General features: G+C 38.1%; 1 protein-coding gene across 2 annotated transcripts in view; it reads left to right on the plus strand.

Annotated features, from left to right (window-relative positions):
* TMCO1 (transmembrane and coiled-coil domains 1) overlaps positions 1 to 20,577 on the plus strand; it is a 25,471-nt gene extending 4,894 nt beyond the window's left edge. The window contains exons 3-7 of one of the 2 annotated variants that reach the window (XM_032291535.1): positions 3,206 to 3,265; positions 7,245 to 7,291; positions 8,759 to 8,826; positions 13,873 to 14,017; positions 18,075 to 20,577. In XM_032291535.1, coding sequence (XP_032147426.1) covers positions 3,206 to 3,265; positions 7,245 to 7,291; positions 8,759 to 8,826; positions 13,873 to 14,017; positions 18,075 to 18,173 — 419 coding nt within the window. In that variant the 3' untranslated portion in view covers positions 18,174 to 20,577. The remainder of the gene's footprint in view (positions 1 to 3,205; positions 3,266 to 7,244; positions 7,292 to 8,758; positions 8,827 to 13,872; positions 14,018 to 18,074) is intronic. The other variant, XM_032291534.1, reaches the window with a different exon arrangement.
* Positions 20,578 to 20,936: the final 359 nt, after the last annotated feature.

Raw genomic sequence — 20,936 nt, forward strand, 5'->3', positions numbered from 1 at the left:
AAAAAAAAAAAAAAAAAAAAATATATATATATATATATATATATATAAACAGGTTTGAATCAGAATTTGATGTAGGTTACTTTCCTTGGTACTGATCTGGTCCTTGGCATTTTAAAACTGGTATCCAAAAAGCAGTTCTACTGAGTTGCCTTTGACCAAAAAAAAAAAAAAAAAAAAAAAAAAATGCTCTCTTAAAGGTAGTGAGTTGGTTGACTCAGGTGGTCCCTGGGCTTATAGATGTACTCATCAGTAGCTCTCCTTTTATTGTGTTACTGTTGTAATATATACTAATGAAAGGATACTTCAGTAAATGAGAAAGATTAAAAGTACAGTATATATAACTTGGTTCTTGTAACAAAATTGTTTGAGAGTATTTACTAAGTATGAATTGCTGTGAAGTATGAGGTATTTCTGTTGTTTATGGTGAAATAGGATAAATCTTATAGAATAATTTATAAACTGTTTGGCAGAACTCTGGAATTCAGAATGCAGGAATACCAGGTCATGGACAGAAATGTGTTTCATAATAGACATCTTTTATTTTTGTCAACTCTGACATTTTTACTACTTGCTGTCAGGTGAGATTCTGATGACTAAATGTCAACACACTGAGGTTTCATCACAACCTCATGAAGTTTGAAAAACATTAGATTAATTTATCCCTAAAAAAGATTTATCTAGTCTCAATCTGGTCTGCTAGAAGACCAGACTAATGTTTATAGAATTGTCTTATGTTTCTATTCTCTAGCCTTCTGTCTTTTTATTGCCCTTTTTTTTTTTTTTTTTTTTTTTTTTGAGACGGAGTTTTGCTCTTGTTACCCAGGCTGGAGTGCAATGGCGCGATCTCGGCTCACCGCAACCTCCGCCTCCTGGGTTCAAGCAATTATCCTGCCTCAGCCTCCTGAGTAGCTGGGACTACAGGCACGCGCCACCATGCCCAGCTAATTTTTTGTAGTTTTAGTAGAGACGGGGTTTCACCATGTTGACCAGGATGGTCTCAATCTCTTGACCTCGTGATCCACCCGCCTCGGCCTCCCAAAGTGCTGGGATTACAGGCTTGAGCCACCGCGCCCGGCCTATTGCCCTATTTTTTATGCAGTCGTGGTTAAATGCTAAGTAGTTGTGTTATAGTCTTTCTGGAGTGGGAAAGAAATATTTTTGCTTCTTTGTTTAATAATGATAAAGAGTAAAACATGAAGTGTTTTCTATCCATTTTGTCTTTTAAAATGTTATCCTTATAACTTTTTAATAAAAATGTTTATTATTATTTTCGAAACAGGGTTTTGCTCTGTCAGCCAGGCTGGAGTGTAGTGACCCAATCATGGCTCACTTAAGCCTTGACTTCCCAGGCTCCTGTGATCCTCTCATCTCAGACTTCTGAGTAGCTAGGACCACAGGAGTGCACCACCATGGCTGGCTGATTTTTGTAGTTTTGTTAGAGATGAGGTTTTGCCATGTTGCCCATGCTAATCTCAAACTCCTGAACTCAAATGATTCTCCCATCTTGGCCTCCCAAAGTGCTGGGCTTACAGACATGAGCCACTGTACCTGGCATAAAATGTTATTTTTAAAACATTTTAAAATGTGAAATTTGACATTTTTAAAATGATCTTTCACTAGTATGTTCATTCAAAATATTTCTTGCTCTCTTTCCACAGACATGATGTTTTATTTTTGAGACAAGCTCTCGCTCTCGCATCTGCTGGAGCGCAGTGGTGCAAATACAGCTCACTGCAGCCTCAAGCTCCCGGTCTCAAGAGCGCCTCGTGCCTCAGCCTCCTGGCACATGCTGAAACTACAAGCATGTGCCACCATACTCGGCTGATGTTGTAATATTTTTGTAGAGACAGAGTCTTGCCATGTTACTCAGGCTGATCTCAAGTCTCTCAGAACATACATATACTGCACATATACACACACCACACACACTCACACTCACACGCACACGCACACACACACACACATACACACAAAATACATATTTTATTTCGGCCAGCAGAAATTTCCTTTGCAATATTGGAGTCAAATTGAATTTTACAACTCTTGGATAAAGCAGTGATACCAATTTTGCTTTTAGAATTCAGGGACAAACTTCACGTACTAAGGGAAAGTGTCCTACCTGCTAATTCTTTTTAATGTAAGTTTTAGAAATAATCCCTCTACTGTACTGTTTGCTATTAGTATACTAAGATAATATGGGTAACAGATAATATAAAGTAAGTAAAAGTAATTTTTGACATCTCCCTAGTCCATATACAGATGATTAAAGATAGTAAACATAATATTATAAATATATATCACACTATTTTTCAAAAGCTTACTGTTACTTAATCATGATAGTAATTGAAATGCATCAGAAAAATTGGTCTTAGCTTTTTTTTTTTTTTTTTTGAGAGACGGAGTCTCACTCTATTGCCCAGGATGGAGTAGAGTGGTGCTATCTCGACTCACTGCAAAATCCAGGATTCTCCTGCATCAGCTTCCAAGTAGCTGGAATTATAGGCATATGCCATCATGCCCAGCTAATTTGAGACAGGGTTTCACTCTAGTGAAACCTAGGCCAGGCTGGTCTCGACCTCCTAACCTCAGGTCATCCACCCACCTCAGCCTCCCAAAGTGCTGGGATTATAGGTGTTAGCTACCTTGCCCGGCCGGTCTTGGCTTTTTTGCCTCTCCTGATTTTCCTGCAGTGTGCATATATCTATCTTGTCACTTTACTGTAATTGTCATTTGATTATCTCCCCTGACTAGATTATTCTTTAGAAGATAGGGATATTTTTTTCATCTGCCTAAAGTTACTTAGCCAATAACTGAGTGAATAAAATTTCTACCTTCTGTCATAAGAGAATGGAGCTACAATTAACCCTACTTATCTGAGAGAGGAGAATTTGAAAATGGTGCTTTCACACTGGCTAAGGTAATCATCCTCAGCTGATAGTCTGTTTTCATTATGATTGTATCAATACAATTTTTTATGGGTATTTGACTAATCATGCTTATAATTATTGTTTCATTCTTAGAATATTGTGCCTACTTTTTACCATCAGTAGCTGTGAGAGCAGAGCAGTTAGCTTAATCATGACCATAATCAAAGTCAGTGTGTAACTTTCATAAGCTTCTTTCATCGGTTCATCTGTGATAAAGCATCCTTTGTTTCTTCAGTATAATGAAGTTAATTTTTACTGTGTTACTATGTTATTTACAGTGGAAAAGAAGAAGGAAACAATAACAGAGTCAGCTGGTCGACAACAGAAAAAGAAAATAGGTAAGATGAGATATCAAAATGAAATTTGGGTTTTCTTGGAAAAAAATTCACAGATAATGAAAATATAATAAAATTATTAATAGTGATAGCTCATGTTTCTATTATTTTTATGGTTTATAAAGCACGTGCATACTTTATCGCACTTGATTCTCACCCATTTTGTGAGGTGTATAGGACAAATTTAAACAGTTCCTCTATTTTTGCCCTTAGCTTTGAAATTTGAGTTTTGTAAAATGACAGTTGTGGTTTTTGAACATGGCTGAGGGCTTCTGGCACAGTTTGTAAAAGCATATTATTTTTTATATCTGAGATGATTATTACCACTTAAGTCTGAGTTACATGTGTTCATTGTTTCCATGGCTTCCTTACTGAGAATTGACTAGTAATGGAAATCCACCAAGGGGTAGGAAATTTCTGCTAATTTTGATCTACAATGAGAAATAATGATCATATCATATGTTTTTACTTTTTTAGTATAACTTAGAGTTTAATTCTGTTTCTGAAAGACAATTTATAAAAGATTATATACGATTTGTTTTTATATGTTATGACATTTCTTGATTCTTAGATCAGGAGAAAAAAATTGTTGTGAGATTGTGTATTTGTTTCAGAAACTATATCTATATACCTAGGTCACTGTTGTTACAGCCCAGGGGAGAATTCTATGAGATTAGACTATGTCAATGTCCTGTTCTGATTAAAGTTTTTCAGTTATTGTAAGGATCCCAGATATTTTTTAAATGGTCTGTTCATTTAATTCTATGGCAAAATGCTATTGAACATTTACTTTATATGTATGAGTTACTTCTAAAGGCATTGGAGAAACAAAGTAGAAAAATATTCTATTTTTATAAGCTCTGTTTAGAGAGGGAAAATAGACCAGGAAATAAATGATTACTGTGCAGGATGGTAAGTACTTTTTTGTTTGTTAGCTTGTTTTTTTTTTTGAGACAGAGTTTCGTTCTTGTTGCCCAGGCTGAAGTGCAGTGGCACCATCTCGGCTCATTGCAACCCCTGCCTCCCGGGTTCAAGCAATTTTCCTGCCTCAGCCTCATGAACAGCTGGTATTACAGGCATGTACCACCACACCCAGCTAAGTTTTGAATTTTTAGTAGAGACAGGGTTTCGCCATGTTACCAGGCTGGTCTCGAACTCCTGACCTCAGGTGATCCACCCACCTCATCCTCCCAAAATGCTGGGATTACAGGGATGAGCCATCGTGCCATCTGAGAGTCTTATTTTATTTTATTTTTTTTTTTTGAGACGGAGTTTCACTCTTGTTACCCAGGCTGGAGTGCAATGGCGCGATCTCGGCTCACCGCAACCTCCGCCTCCTGGGTTCAGGCAATTCTCCTGCCTCAACCTCTTCAGTAGCTGGGATTATAGGCACGCGCCACCATGCCCAGCTAATGTTTTTTTTTGTATTTTTAGTAGAGACGGGGTTTCACCATGTTGATCAGGATGGTCTCGATCTCCTGACCTCGTGATCCACCCGCCTCGGCCTCCCAAAGTGCTGGGATTACAGGCTTGAGCCACCGCGCCCGGCGAGAGTCTTGAGGGACAGAAATTTAAGGAACAACAGAAGTTCTGAAACAGTATTGCCAGAGAAATTGGAAAGTAGTAGTGTGACAGAAGTTGAGAGGAGAGTTTCAGGGAGGAGGAAGGGCCTGATTGATGATGGTAAGTATCAAAGAAATGGAGGTTATTAGTGCTTTTAGCAAAACTGGTTTCAGTGGCATGATGGGGGACAGAAGCCAGATCGTATAGATTAAGGAGATAATGTATGGTGAGGAAATGAAGACATTGAACGTGGACAACTCCTTCAAGTACCTTTGCTATAAAGAATAGGAGGGATATAAGAATGGAAGACAGATTACCCTCTGCCTTTAAATTGGCAACACAAAGTATCTGAATTCAAATGATTTTAACATGGAGTGCCACCCTGAATTGTTTGCGCACCCAAAAAATATCTCATCAGAAATTATAAGAAATAACATTTTTGGCCAGGCACAGTGGCTTACGCCTGTAATCCTAGCATTTTGGGAGGCCAAGGCAGGTGGATCACCTGAGGTCAAGAGTTCGGGACCAGCCTGACCAACATGGTGAAACTCCCTCTCTACTAAAAATACAAAAATTAGCCAGGTGTGGTGACACATGACTGTAATCACAGCTACTTGGGAGACTGAGGCAGGAGAATGACTTGAACCCAGGAGGCAGACGTTGCAGTAAGCTGAGATCATGCCATTGCACTCCAGACTGGGCAACAAGAGCAAAACTCTGTCTCAAAAAAAAAGAAATAATATTTATGAAGAGTTGCTTATCAAAATCTTATTAGAAATTATGAGATGTAATATTTATGATGAGTTGCTTGAAAGGCAATCTATCCATTCTCTAGATTTGTACATTTTAATCCTAGATTAAGTCAGACCATCAGAAATCTGTAAACCTAAACTGCATTATTTTGGACTTCATAAAATGCTTTTACTATATTCACCTTGGCATTTGCATTGTTAGGCATATGAAAAATTGAGCCACATATAGTATAACTTCTTATAGTACTAGTATGGAATATATTCAAAAACATTATCTACAACATTCTGAAGATTGACCGAGTGGGATAAGTATCTCTTTTCTTTTTGTTTTTGAGACAGGGTTGCCCTCTGTCACCCCAGGCTGAAATACAGTGGCATGTTCATGGCTCACTGCAACCCCAAACTCCTCCTGCCTCAGCCTCTCAAATAGCTCAGACTATCGTCATATGCCATCATGCCTGGCTAATTTTTAAGTTTTTTTGTAGGGATGGGGTCTATGTTACTCTTGAACTCCTGGGCTCAAGTGAGCCTCCTACCTCAGCATCCCAAAGAGCTGGGAATACAGGTGTGGGTTACCACATCTGGCCTCTTTTCTTCAAGACTTGGATTTAAATATGAGAGGAAATTTTTGAAATTTAATATATTTGGGGCCGTGAATTTATGCATTTATTGTAGGCCTTTTTCTATGTTATTTGGATTGGCTGATGGCCTATTTACTTTGTGGTCAGAATGGATGTCATCATTGCTACTATTTATTCCAATAGTAGCAATTCCATCATTGTTTATTCTAGTAGCCACAAGAAATGCAGCCTCCAATTTGGAGTATTCCTTTTCTGAATTTTAATTTTCCCTTTTGCTAGTCACCTTGGAAAATAAATCATTCTAGAATATAATGTATCTTCTGCATATTTCCAGATTATTGTCTCCATGAAATTTCCTCAAATTTCAGAGGTTGTATTCCAAACATTCACTACTTAGAGGATGCATAGTTTTTTGTTTTTGTTTTGAGACAGAGTCTCACCCTGTCACCCAGGCTGGAGTACAGTGGCATGTTCATGGTCCACTGCAGCCTCAAACTCCTGGGCTCAAGTGATCCTCCCACTGTAGCCTCCCGAGTAGCTGGGACTACAGGACACACCATCATGGCTGGCTAATTTGTAAAACTTTTTTTGTAGAGACAGGGTCTTACCATGTTGTCCAGGATGGTCTTGAACTCCTGGCCTCAAGCAATCTTCTTACCTCGGCCTCCCAAAATACTGGGATCTCCCAGCTAGAATCTGGATTTTAAGTTCATCCTATCAACTGGCTGATAATTTTAGACTATAGGCCATTTTAGACAAATTGAAAAAAGGGAGAAAATGTAAGAGAAGGATAACTGATTTGAGACACCTAAGTACAATCATTGTTATACTTACAAATTAACTGATTGGCAATTCTCATTGGTGTAATATAAGCATATATATTAATGTATAAAGACATTTAATACCAGAGGTAATTTTTAAAAAAAATTCTGAGTACAAAATATATAATATCCCAGATGTTTTCATCATCTTATTAGATGATATTGAGACAGAGTGCTTTTGTAATCACCAAACAGTGACAATTTATTTAACAACTGCTCTGTGCTCAGCATTGTATGTATTAACCATCTCATTAATTATTTGCAGAGAGACAAGAAGAGAAACTAAAGAATAACAACAGAGATCTATCAATGGTAAGAGTCCTAAATATAACTTCATGGTAAACCACATAATGTTTTTAGCAAAGGACTGATTTGCATCAAATGCATTGCACTTAACCTTTTCAGTAATTTATCACCTATGAAGGCTATAAATAATATCATGGGTGTTCCTGGACGAAATGGAAGTAAAATATGCTCCTGCTCTTAAACTTCATCTTAATACTATAAATAGCTTTTTTTAGACTGTCTCAGAGGTCATGATTTTTCCTCTTCACACAGTTCTTAGTTCCCTCTTAGTTTTCAAATGAAGTAGTTTATTTCTTTTTTCTTCCTTATGTTAATGCTGAATCTTTGGTTTTATAGTGATATGTGTAATCCCAATATAGGAGCTGGAACATTATAAATGGCTTTTATTACTGTCCTTGGTTCTTTTTCGTTTTGAGAGACAGGGTCTTGCTTTGTCACCCAGGCTGGAATGCAGTAGCGTGATCATAGCTCACTGCCACTGTGAATTCCTGGGCCCTAGGGATCCTCAGCCTCCCAAGTAGGAGGTACACCACCATGCCCAGCTAATTTTAATTTTTTTTTTCTTTTTTTGTAAAGATGAGGTCTTGCCATCTTGCCCACACTGATCTTGAATTTTAGTCGATCCTCCAGCCCCAGCTACCCAGAGTGTTGGGATTATAGGTGTGAGCCACTGCACATTACTCAATCTTTTTCTTTTCTTTCCTTTTTTTTCTTTTTTTTTTTTGAGACAGAATCTTACTCTATTACCAAGGCTGGAGTGTAGTGACTCTGTCTTGGCTGACTGTAACCTCTGCCTCCTGGGCTTATGCGCTCCTCCTACCTCAGCCTCACAAGTAGCTGGGACTACAGGCGTCTGTCACGATGCCTGGCTTATTTTTGTATTTTTTGTAGAGATGGGGTCTCACTATGTTGCCCAGGATGGTCTTGAACTCCTGGGCTCAAGCCATCCACCTGCCTTGGCCTCCCAAAGTACTGGGATTATAGGTGTGAGCTACTGCGCCTGGCTCTTTTGTTCTTTAAGAGACCTTTTGTTCTCAGTATCTGGCATACTCTGAAGTATAAGGAAAAGTGACTTCATTACCCATTTCCTCATTAGTTATAAAGAGTAGACTTTATTCAGACATATCTTCTAAAGCATAGATAGGCTAATTATATAGCTTGATTGATTTTTCACTTCTATGTATTTAATACAGGACATCTGAACTGTGCAACAGTTCTCTTTTACTTACTGAGAGACCTTTTGTTAGTACTTATTAACTCATTGGCCAGAATTGGGCCACAAAGCCACCCCAATATTCTTCCTCACCAGATGGTAAGAAGAGGAACTGGAGGTGAAGGGTGGGTTAGCCAACACAGATATAGCTTTTGCTAAGGAGTACTTTTTAAAAACATGACATGAAACCAAAACTTTTGAGGTATGCTTTAGATGTGTTGTTTTAAATGTAAAATGACAATCTGTTTGTCTCATTACAGGTTCGAATGAAATCCATGTTTGCAATTGGCTTTTGTTTCACTGCCCTAATGGGAATGTTCAATTCCATGTGAGTGTCCTTTTATATGCTTTTGCGTAATAACTATTACTCTATATTTGTATGTATGTTAGCATGAACTTTTTGGGTAATATTTTATTTTGATGTAATTTCAAACTTAAGAAGAGCTGCAAGAATAGTATGTATATCCATTCCCATATTCACAGTTGTTAATGTTTTGCTTCATTTCTTTTTTTCTTTTCCTCTCTTTCTCTATTATATGTGTGCTCATCCATACACTATTTTTGTATTTTTCATAATCATTTGAAAATATGTTGTAGGCTCTATGCTCCTTTTCCTGTAACTACTTTGCTATATATTTCCTAAGGACATTTTCTTATATAACTTCAAAACAATTATCAAAATCAAGGGAATTTTTTTTTGGTGTTTTTTTTTTTTTTTTTTTTTTTTTGAGATGGATTCTCACTCTGTCAGCCAGGCTGGAGTTCAGTGGCACAATCTCAGCTCACTGCAGCCTCCACCTCCTTCATTCAAGCGATTCTCCTATCTCAGCCTCCTGAGTAGTTGGTACTTACAGACATGGTTTCGCCGTGTTGGTCAGGCTGGTCTGAACTCCTAACCTCAGCTGATCCACCCGCCTCAGCCTCCCAAAGTGCTGGAATTATAAGCATGAGCCACCACACCTGGCTAGAATTTAATTTTTGTAAAATACAATTACACAATAACTTTTTTTACCATCTTAATATTGACAGTATTTTACATATAAGACATAAGGCTTAGGCATTATGGGTTCTCCATGAAGAATTTAATATGTTCCCTTGTTTTTCAGTTGCTTACTAACATGCTGCTTCAAAATGAAGGTAGTCATATAAAGATCTTTTGTCTCTTAAAATAGAGTCTTAATAACTATAATCTTGTTTAATGATAAGGTAAATTACTGTTGTCCAAACCAGCATATAGCAAACCTGAGTAATTGTGGAACTTCTTTTGAGAGAATATATCCAAAGATGATAATAATTTATTGCCCTTTTTTTTCTTTTTTTTTTTTTTTTTTGGAGACAGAGCCTTGCTCTGTCACCCAGGCTGGATTGCAGTGGTATAATCTCAGCTCACTGCAACCTCCACTCTCCAGGTTCAAGCGATTCTCCTGCCTCAGCCTCCCGAGTAGCTGGGATTACAGGCATGTGCCACCATGCCCGGCTACTTTTTGTATGTTTAGTAGAGACAGGGTTTCATCATGTTGGCCAAGCTGGTCTCCAATTCCTGACCTAAAGTGATCCTCCCACCTTGGCCTCCCAAAGTGCTAGGATTATAGGCATTGAGCCACTGCTCCCAGCCCATGTATTATCTTTTCAAAGCTCATCTGAACTGTACTGCAGGTATTAGAATTTTTCTCACTCCCCCTTTCATTCCCTTCCTCTTACTCTCTTTCCCCAGCTTCTTTCCTGTCTGTCTCTCCCTCTCCCTGCATCTCTTCCTTCCTACCTGTTGAGTGTATATTTTGTGCCAGGCATTGTGCTAGATATTAGAAAATAATGGCTGGGCATGGTGGCTCAGGCCTGTAATCCCAGCACTTTGGGAGGCTGAGGTGAGTGGATCACCTGAAGTCCAGGAGTTCAAGATCAGCCTGACTAACATGGTGAAACAAAAATAAAGAAAGAAACAAAATAAAATACTACATTCTCATTGGAAAAATTTCAAAAATACATATGTATAAAATATAAAATAAAAATATATTTTACTCTCTATAAAATGTAAAATTACTGTCTGCCTCAAATGTAGTGCATATTCAAGATTTGTACTTTTTGTAATAGGTATGCAAACATTTTTATATTTTTATATATGAATTTTTATTTTTTTGAAACAGGATCTTACTCTGTTGCTCAGGCTGAGGTACAGTGGAACAATCACAGCTCACTACAGCGTTGACCTGCTGTGCTTAAGTGATCCTCCCACCTTAGCCTTCCAAGTAGCTGGGACCACAGATATACACCATGATGCCTGGCTAATTTTTTTTTGGGTGGGGACGGAGTCTCACTCTGTTGCCCAGGCTGGGGTGCAATGGTGTGATCTCGGCTCACTATAGTCTTTGCCTCCTGGGTTCAAGGAATTCTTCTGCCTCAGCCTCCCGAGTAGCTGGGATTATAGGCATGCACCACCATGCCTGGCTAATTTTTGTATTTTTAGTAGGGACAGAGTTTTGCCATGTTGGCCAGGCTGGTCTCGAACTCCTGATGATCCACCTGCCTCTGCCTCCCAAAGTGCTAGGATTACAGGCATGAGACATCATGCCTGACCCAAGCTATTTTTTTAAAAAATTTTTGTAGAGATGAGGTTTCACTAGTTTGCCCAGGCTGAATATAAACTTTTATACACAAGAATGTCTGTTTTATAACCTGCTATAATTTTTGTCCACACAAAAATCTGTGGCAATTTTTAAAACATAATATATATATTAATTTCTATGTAATATTATTTTTTGTTTGTTTGTTTGTTTGTTTTTTGAGACAGAGTTTCACTCTTGTTACCCAGGCTGGAGTGCAATGGCACGATCTCGGCTCACCGCAACCTCCGCCTCCTGGGTTCCGGCAATTCTCCTGCCTCAGCCTCCTGAGTAGCTGGGATTACAGGCATGCGCCACCATGCCCAGCTAATGTTTTGTATTTTTAATAGAGACGGGGTTTCACCATGTTGACCAGGATGGTCTCGATCTCTTGACCTCGTGATCCACCTGCCTCAGCCTCCCAAAGTGCTGGGATTACAGGCTTGAGCCACCGCACCGGCTTCTATGTAATATTATTTTGAAATGGCTGTATAATGTTGTATTGAATGGATGTACTTTTTTTTTTTTTTTTTTGAGATGGAGTTTCATTCTTGTTGCCCAGGCTGGAGTGCAATGGCCCGATCTCAACTCACTGCAACCTCTACCTCTTGGGTTCAAATGATTCTCCTGCCTCAGCTTTTCTCTTTTTGAAACATTTTTCTATTTTATAAAAAATAAAAAGAATTATTTCAAACCTAAAAACAATTAAGTAAAAGTATTATCTCAGAATATTGTATATGTAGTTTAGTAATCTGCTTTTTTCATCACTACTATATATTCTATAAATTCCTATTCATAAATGTTTATCCTTATTTATTTTTTATTTATTTTTATTTATTTAATTTTCTCTTCTGGCCACACTTCAGTGGAAAATTTTATTTATTTATTTATTTATTTTTAATTTTTTTTTTTTTGAGACAGAGTCTCACTCTGTTGCCAGGCGCCAGGCTAGAGTGCAGTGGCACAATCTCGGCTCACTGCAGCCTCCGTCTCCCGGGTTCAAGCAATTCTCCTGCCTCAGCCTCCCAGGTTGGGACTACAGGTGCATGCTACCATGTCCAGCTAATTTTTTTTTTTTGTATTTTTAGTAGAGATGGGGTTTCACCATGTTGGCCAGGATGGTCTCGATCTCTTGACCACCTTGGCCCTCCAAAGTGCTGGGATTACAGGCTTGAGCCACTGCACCCAACTTATTTATTTATTTTTAAATAGAGACAGGGTTTCACCATCTTGGCCAGGCTGGTCTCGAACTCCTTACCTCGTGACCCACCTGCCTCGGCCTCCCAAAGAGCTGGGATTACAAGCGTGAGCTGCCGCACCTGGCCTTATCCTTCTTAATATGTATAGTTGGGACCTTTTGGGTCTTAGAAAAGAACTTTCTTTTTTTTTTTTTTTTTTTTGAGACAGAGCCTTGCTCTGTCACCCAGGCTGGAGTGCAGTAGCATGATCTCAACTCACTGCAATCTCTACCTCCCAGGTTCAAGCAATACTCCTGCCTCAGCCTTCCGAGTAGCTGGTACCACAGGTGCTGCCACCATGTCCAGCTAATTTTTGTATTTTTGTGAGATGGGGCTTCACCATGTTGGCCAGGCTGGTCTTGAACTCCTGGCCTCAAGTGATCCACCTGCCTCAGCCTCCCACAGTGTTAGGATTACAGGTGGCCTCCCACAGTATTAGGATTACAGGCATGTTAGGATTACACCAGGCGTGGCCCAAAAAGAAGGTTCTATCTTACTGGTGCTATGGTTTAGAACAGTGGTTCTCAAAGTGTGATCTGGGATCCCTGGAAGTCTGAGATTCTTTCAGGAAGTCAGAGATTCTTTCAGAAGTCTTTCAAGTCAGAATGATTTTCACAGTAATTCTGAGATGTTATTTACTTTTTTTTTTTTTAACATTCTCTCATGAGTGTACAATGAAGTTTTCCAGAGAATTCATGATGTGTGATACTGCAATAGCCTAGCTGTTTTCTATTAAGCCAAACATTAAAAAGATTATAAAAATAAAATAATCCCTCTCTTTTCACTAATATTCTTGTTTTTAAATATATTCTTCAAAGTTATTTTCATAAAAATAAATTACGTTAACATGTAATGAATTCCTTGCTATTTTTAAAATAAATTAGTAAATATTTTGGCTGGGCACGATGGCTCGTGCCTGTAATCCCAGCACTTTGGGAGCTGAGACGGGCAGATCACCTGAGTTTGGGAGATTGAGAACATCCTGGCCAACATCGAGAAACCCCATCTCTACCAAAAACACAAAAATTAGCTGGGTTTGGTGGCACACATCTGTAATCCCAGCTACTCGGGAGACTGAGGCAGGAGAATCATTTGAATCCAGGAGGTGGAGGTTGCAATGAGCTGAGAGTTTGCCACTTCACTCCAGCCTGGGTGGCAGAGCAAGACTCCATCTCAAATAAATAAATAAATATTAGACATTTTTCATTTTTAATTTCTAATACAGTAAACAATAACTATAACCTACATAAACACAAAGTTTTTAGGGTGCTAAATAATTTGTCAGTATATATAAAGGGGTCTCAATACCAAAAGAATTGAGAACCACTAATTTAGGAAAAGATTGATGAGAATAATCTAGGCTCTTCCTTACACCACAGTATTCAGGTTCATGTCTATTATTAGCATGTCATCCTTTCTTTGTTTTTCAGAGATCAAGAGACTTAAAACTCTATTTCTGTCCCAGATTCTTCTTTGGAAGTAAGAAACTTGTCAGTCTTCCAAAAATAACAATTCTTTGTTTTTTTTTTCTTTTAGATTTGATGGTAGAGTGGTGGCAAAGCTTCCTTTTACCCCTCTTTCTTATATCCAAGGACTGTCTCATCGAAATCTGCTGGGAGATGACACCACAGACTGTTCCTTCATCTTCCTGTATATTCTCTGTACTATGTCGATTCGACAGGTGAATGATTACATCTACCATTTAATATGTATATTTTTCCTTGCTGTCATGCCAATTAGCTTTTACTTCTATAATACTAGAAATGTTTACCCATTGTTACTCAGTTCTTTAAGTTGCTCATTTTAGAATTCCAGTGTATCATCCAAAAGCCATTTTAAATGGCAACGTCTAGATTACTGATCCTTAGGGATGAGAAGTAGTGATAAAACTAAATATAGATTCCACATCCCATTCTTAGAGCTCTCAGGCTCCTCCTTTATTACAACTCCCTAAAGCTACAAGAGTAGAAAGTGGGTTTGGTCTTCCTAGTATCATTTCTTCATAATATACCACCACCCTTTAGCAGTTCAGGAGCACAATAAGTGTAATAATGTAGTAATTTTAGGTTATTCACAGCTGAGATAAAGTTTAGGTTATAGAATTTACATTTGGCCAATTTGGTGATTTGACATTCATAGCGAAAAACAGTGAGAACTAACTAAGTAAAAGTGTTATGAAGGTCCAGAAGAGAGATATAAAATTTGGTTAGTGGGGAAAGGTTCAAGCAGAAAGTCGCTTTTGAGATGAGACTATGAAAATGAAAGGGTGACGTGGCTCATGCCTGTAATACCAGCACTTTGGTAGGCTGAGGCCTGAGGATCACTTGAGCTCCGGAATTTGAGACCAGCCTAGGCAATACTGTGAGATTACATCGCTACAAAAAATTTTAAAATTAGCTGGGTATAGTAACATGTGCCTGTAGTCCCAGCTACCCTAGAGGCCAAGGTGGGAAGTTCACCAAAGCCTGGGAGTTTGAGCTTGCAGTGAGACTTGATTATATCACTGGACTTTGGCCTGGGCAACAGAGTGAGACCCTGTCTCAAAAAAAAGAAGAAGAAAAGTGAAAGGGATAATTAAGGTCTCTGCTCAAGAATTCTTTATTTTTATTCAGTTTCTGAACATACTTCCATTTGGCAGGCTTTATAATGGAAAGGTTTGCACATGCGTAAATATGAACATAAATCTTTCAGTATTTGTTACATAAGTGATTCTCTTTTTTCCTCCTCTTTCTGAGTACTGTCTGTGGCAGAAGATTTTTGGTTGATCTGTGTATTAGTTTGTTCTTGCATTGCTATAAAGAAATAGCTGAGACTGGGTAATTTATAAAGAAAAGAGGTTTAATTGGCTTATGGCTCTGCAGGTTGCATGGGAAGCATGATGCTAGGTTGTACAGGAAGCATCTGCTCAACTTCTGGGGAGGCCTCAGGAAACTCACAATCATGGTGGAATGCAGAAGGGGAGCAGGCATGCCACATGCCAGAGTAGGAACACGAGAGAGGGAGGTGGGAGGTTCTACACACTTTTAAACAACCAGATCTCGTGAGAACTCACTCACTAACTACCACAAGAACAGTACTAAGGGGGAGGGTACTAAACCACACAATTTGACATGAGATTTGGGTGGGGACACAGATTCAAACCATTATCAACCTGGCATGTGAGAATCAATGGGAAATCAAATTACAGTTCATGGCTCACCAAGATCTTTTTCATTGTATTGCTTAATATTTTTTCCCAATTCATATCTTATCACATCCTCACAAATATAGCACTTTGACCATTCTGGCTTGCTTAATAGTTTTCATGTTACAGTCACTCAGATGTACTTTTTGCTTCTGCTTTTCCTTCTTTCTGAATGCCTCCCTCTTCTTCCTTTTAAATGAAATCAAGTTTCAAGGCTTCCTTTTCTGGCACATATTTTCTGGCACTTACTGCATTGTGAAGGTTAGCTATAAGAGGAGCATGACTAAATACAGAAATATCAAAAGACTATTGTAATAGTCTAACAAAAAATCATTATATTATAAACTATAACAGTGAAGAGAGGGATGAAAAGGATGAGACAAGATTGAGAAATAAATAGAAGGTGAAACCAGCTGAACTTACTTATTAATTTAATGTGAAGGAGAAAGGAAAAACTAAGATGACTTGCATGTTTCTGATTTTGGTGACCAAATGGGGAAAAGTTTCACTAAGAGGTGGGGAATAGTTTTCCTAAGAGGTTGGGAATAGAAGAAAGAAGAGTATGTTGGTTAGAAGACATGCTGAGTTTGAGGTGTTTGTTGAATAGCTAAATAATTATGTCCACCAAGAAGTTGTATTCTTGCTTAGCTGAAGTATATACTAAAATTTTTGAAATAGTCTCTGCCTTAGCCCATTTTCTGTTGCTGTAACAGTATACCACAGCCTGCGTAATTTATAAAGACAGTTTAGCTCACAGTTCTGCAGGATGTCCAAGAGCATGGTGCTGGCATCTGCTGAGGGTCTTCCTACTGCATCTTTTACGTGGTGGAGGACATCACATGGTGAGAGGGCAAGAGCCAGAACCAGAGAAACCTCACTTTTATAAAAAAGCCACTCGTGATAAGGAATCCACTCCCATGATAATGACGTTATCTGTTAATGAGGGCAGAGAGATTAAATTTCCACCACAAGAACTTTTCAGGGACACATTCACACCATAGCAGGAGTTTATCCTAGTGAAAGATAAGGGAATGACAACACAGATCTCTGTGGTTTAGCACAGATCTTTTGATCTCTGTGGAATATTGCTCTTTAATTTGATTAAGTCTGAAATTTAAAAATTGTTGCTTGGGTTGACATCTTAATAAAACACAGTAATGTATATATTTCCCTTTAAGCAACAAAGAGCAATTTTTTTTTTTTTTTGAGACAGTCTTGCTCTGTCACCCAGGTTGGAGTACAATAGCACTATCTTGGCTCATTGCAACCTCTGCCTTTTGGGTTCAAGTTATTTTCCTGCCTCCTGAGTAGCTGGGATTACAGGTACCCACCACCATGCCTGGCTAAGTTTTTGTAGTTTTTTTTTGTTTTGTTTGTTTGTTTTTGTTTTTGTTTTTTGTTTTTTGTTTTTTTTTTTTTGAGACAGAGTTTCGCTCTTGTTACCCAGGCTGGAGTGCAATGGCGCGATCTCGGCTCACTGCAACCTCCGCCTCCTGGGTTCAGGCAATTCTCCTGCCTCAGCCTCCTGAGTAGCTGGGATTACAGGCACGCACCACCATGCCCAGCTCATTTTTTGTATTTTTAGTAGAGACGGGGTTTCACCATGTTGACCAGGATGGTCTTGATCTCTTGACCTCGTGATCCACCCGCTTTGGCCTCCCAAAGTGCTGGGATTACAGGCTTGAGCCACCGCGCCCGGCCTTTCCTTTGTTTTTCTCTTCCGAGTATACACTCTTCATTTGTTACCTGTTACACAGGACTGGACAGGAATTCAAAATAATTGTTTTACACCTTTCCAAAACTTGATGGCATCTTACTATATTTTACATTTGTATTTTCTTTCATAGCGTCTTTGTTATATATTAAAACTCCTGTTTTTTAGCTAAATGCGTATTTCTTTTTTTTTTTTTTTTTGAAGACGCAGTTTTGCTCTATCACCCTGCTGGAGTGCAGTGGTGCGATCTCAGCTTACCGCAACCTCCGCCTCCCTGGTTCAAGTGATGCTACTGCCTCAGCCTCCCAAGTAGCTGGTATTACAAGTGTGCATAGAGATGGGTTTCACCATGTTGGCAAGACTAGTCTTGAACTCCTGACCTCAGGTGATCCACTCACCTCAGCCTCCCAAAGTGCTGGGATTACAGGCGTGAGCCACCACGCCCTGCCGAAACTGAAAATTATAGACAGTGCAGTAATGACAAATCCAGCCAGCAGACCCATACTTGAAGAAAATGACCATAATAAATAGCTAATGAATATTCTTGATATGCTTCATGTTAAAAATAAAAGATTATCTCCTTTTATGATTCTCCACTTAAAAAAGATCAGCCACTTTGATTAGTAGGCCAAGGTCTCATCAGGTATGGAAGGCTTTTACTGTTCTATGATTTTCATTACATTGCAGGCCTTTTTAAAAATAATATAGTGATAATCATCCTATTGCAGGTCACAATGGTACCTGTAATCTATATGAGTTCCCTTTGCCTGAGAGCTACATAAAACATGTCTTCTGTATATTTGATATTAAAACTCAATTCTTACTATGTTTTCTTTACAGAATATTCAGAAGATTCTTGGCCTTGCCCCTTCACGAGCTGCCACCAAGCAGGCAGGTGGATTTCTTGGCCCACCCCCTCCTTCTGGGAAGTTTTCTTGAACTCAAGCAGAACTCTTTATTTTCTATCATTCTTTCTAGACACACACATCAGACTGGCAACTGTTTTGTAGCAAGAGCCATAGGTAGCCTTAGTACTTGGGCCTCTTTCTAGTTTTGAATTATTTCTAGGCCTTTTGGGTATGATTAGAGTGAGAATGGCACCCAGCAAACTTGATCATGCTTTTGGTCCTAGATGGTTTTCAAATAAGTGGATTGATTTGTTAAGTTCAGGTGATGTTTATGTAACAAAAAACAAATAGCATCCTTCTTGTTTCATTTACATAAGAATTTTCTTTGGGACTGACTTTCAAGGCCCTATGTATGCCCTGCAAGAGATCTAGAAGAAAAATTTAGTTTGTATAGCTCTTAATTGTAACTGTTTGTTGAGTTGTTTTTTTTTTAAGCCAAATATATGACATAAGATCAATAAAGAGGCCAAATTGTTAGCTATTTTATATACAAGGAGAGATCTGTTTCATTTTGTTTTGCCCTATTTTTAGATATAAGTTTTAGCATTGGCCAGGAAGGGCTAAAATAAAAGTTTTTAAGGTACCATACTTTTTGCCATACTTGACTCATGTACTCAAAATACAGAGTTGTCCTGGTGTAGGAACTAGAAAGCAGGAGTGGAAAGGAACGTAATAATTCATGGGAGTTTAAAAATCAGGGTCTTGGCAAGTAACACTGATGTCTGAAAAAAAAAAATTAAATATAAATAAATAAATAAAAATGAGGGTCCTCAGCCATTTTCTTCATATCCTATTACAGTCTCTTGGATTCTTGTAGGGGCATTATTAGATCTCCCTTGGAGGCAAGGATATAGTTATATGTGTTAACCTTGCAGAGCTTTCTTTTAGTCACAATAGCCTTCAGTTTCTGCCATGCCCCTTCATAAGGGAAAAGGATATTTGTACCATGATCCTCCCCCATAATCTACGGAATTAGGAGCCCTGTGTGGATTCCTATCAATAAGTATGCACATTCATCAAATATCTACTTAAATGTGAGTATTCTACTACTGAGAAAAAACACATAATTTTCAAAGTAATAATTGTTAAACCAACAGCAAACTTCTTTCTTATCAGCACCATAAAGTCCAGAAGACAGTGGAAAAATAATTTCACAGTTCTGAGGAAAATAAGTATCACCTTAGAATTTTATTCACAATATTGGAGGCAAAATAAAGACATTTTTGCACATAGAAAACTAAGAGAATTTAATTATTAAAGGTTATATTTCAAGGATGGAAAAGAAAATCTGCCCAAGGTGAAGGTATGGGATACAAGAAACAGTGATCAACAGAGAAATAAAATATATGGATAAATATAAGGATAAATTTAAATGTTTTATGGATTATCTAATTTAAAGATTATCCCAAGACAACCCTACAAGGTAATCACTGTTCTTACCTTCATTTAACAGATGAGGACGCTGGGGCAGGGGAGGTTAGTAACTTGCTTCTCATCACAGAGCTATTGAGTGGCAGAGTCAGAATTTGAATTCAACCATTGTAAAGCCAAATAGTCCAGACTGTCAAGCTCTATCTTACAACCTCCTCATAGGTATGTGGTGATTCTCTTCTCATCACCTCATCTCCTCAATTAGAGTGTGTGAGCTCTCTCAAGTTAGGCTTTGTCTTTTTTGTGTTCTCCTTTTTACAAAGTAGTCAACATGGGTGGGAACATAGCAGGAGCTCAATAAAAGCAGAAAAAAGGGAACAGAAGTCCCTATTTTGAAACTAGTTTCAGAAGGATGTCTGATAATGGATGGTGATGACTTTTAATGGTCTTTTCTCCACGTCATTGACCACTCTAAGCAAAATAATAATTTTAATGATAATGAAGAAAATGCTGCTCATAACAATAATGACAAATATGAAATATCTAAAATAAAACATGAAAAGAAACTATCCTCAAAATTCTGCCATCACCTTTTTAAAGTGAGAATGTATAGCACACTCGATCATTCATACCCTGAGGCTTTGAAGTTGGTGCTTTCTAATTAGATTTCTTATGGACCAGGTGTTTATATACAAATTATGTTTCCATAGTAAAGAATAAATAAGAGGAAGAAGTTAAAAAGGAGAGGAAGAAGGAGAGATTGCATCTATTCACCCTATTCATTTAAAATTTTTCTTTTTTCCAAATACATTCTGCTTATGTATATTCACCCTGTTCTTAACAGCACAATAACAAAGATACATTACAGAGGAAATAAAGCTCACATCACAAGATTTAAGTTCAAGGAGTTATTAAGGGCTACTGCAGCCTCACAATTAGCTTTTTTTACATTTCTTGTTTTGAAGAAATTTCAAGACTAGTTACCACCAGATCACTGGAGATGACATTTCAAGACAGGCCTCTGAACATCTCTCAAAACACATACTTTGGCTATTTTCCCTATGTAAAAGAGATGGATTGTCTCATGTCTAGTGAAAAAAAATCAGCCATTACTAATATCTGTATTAGGCTACTTAGGTTGCACTCATAATATGCTAAAGTAGTATGTTTTTAAAAATGAAGGTAAACCTGAGTTCATTAATAGATTGCATTCTAAAGGCTAAGCTAGTTTGGAAATTGGAAAGCAAATGTGTATAGGTATTCATATGCCCTTGACCAGACTGGGCCTCTCTCTACAGGTACGTCATTCTCTCCAACAGGGTCAGTTACTTAAAATGACATCAGACAATTGATAGAAGATCCAGATCCTCCTTACTTCCACAACAAAAGCATTTTACCATATACTAGTATGGAGTAGGTTTTT

Source organism: Sapajus apella, unplaced genomic scaffold (assembly GCF_009761245.1).
Source record: "Sapajus apella isolate SASKATOON/1434 unplaced genomic scaffold, GSC_monkey_1.0 scaffold25, whole genome shotgun sequence".
Taxonomy (NCBI): Eukaryota; Metazoa; Chordata; class Mammalia; order Primates; family Cebidae; genus Sapajus; species Sapajus apella.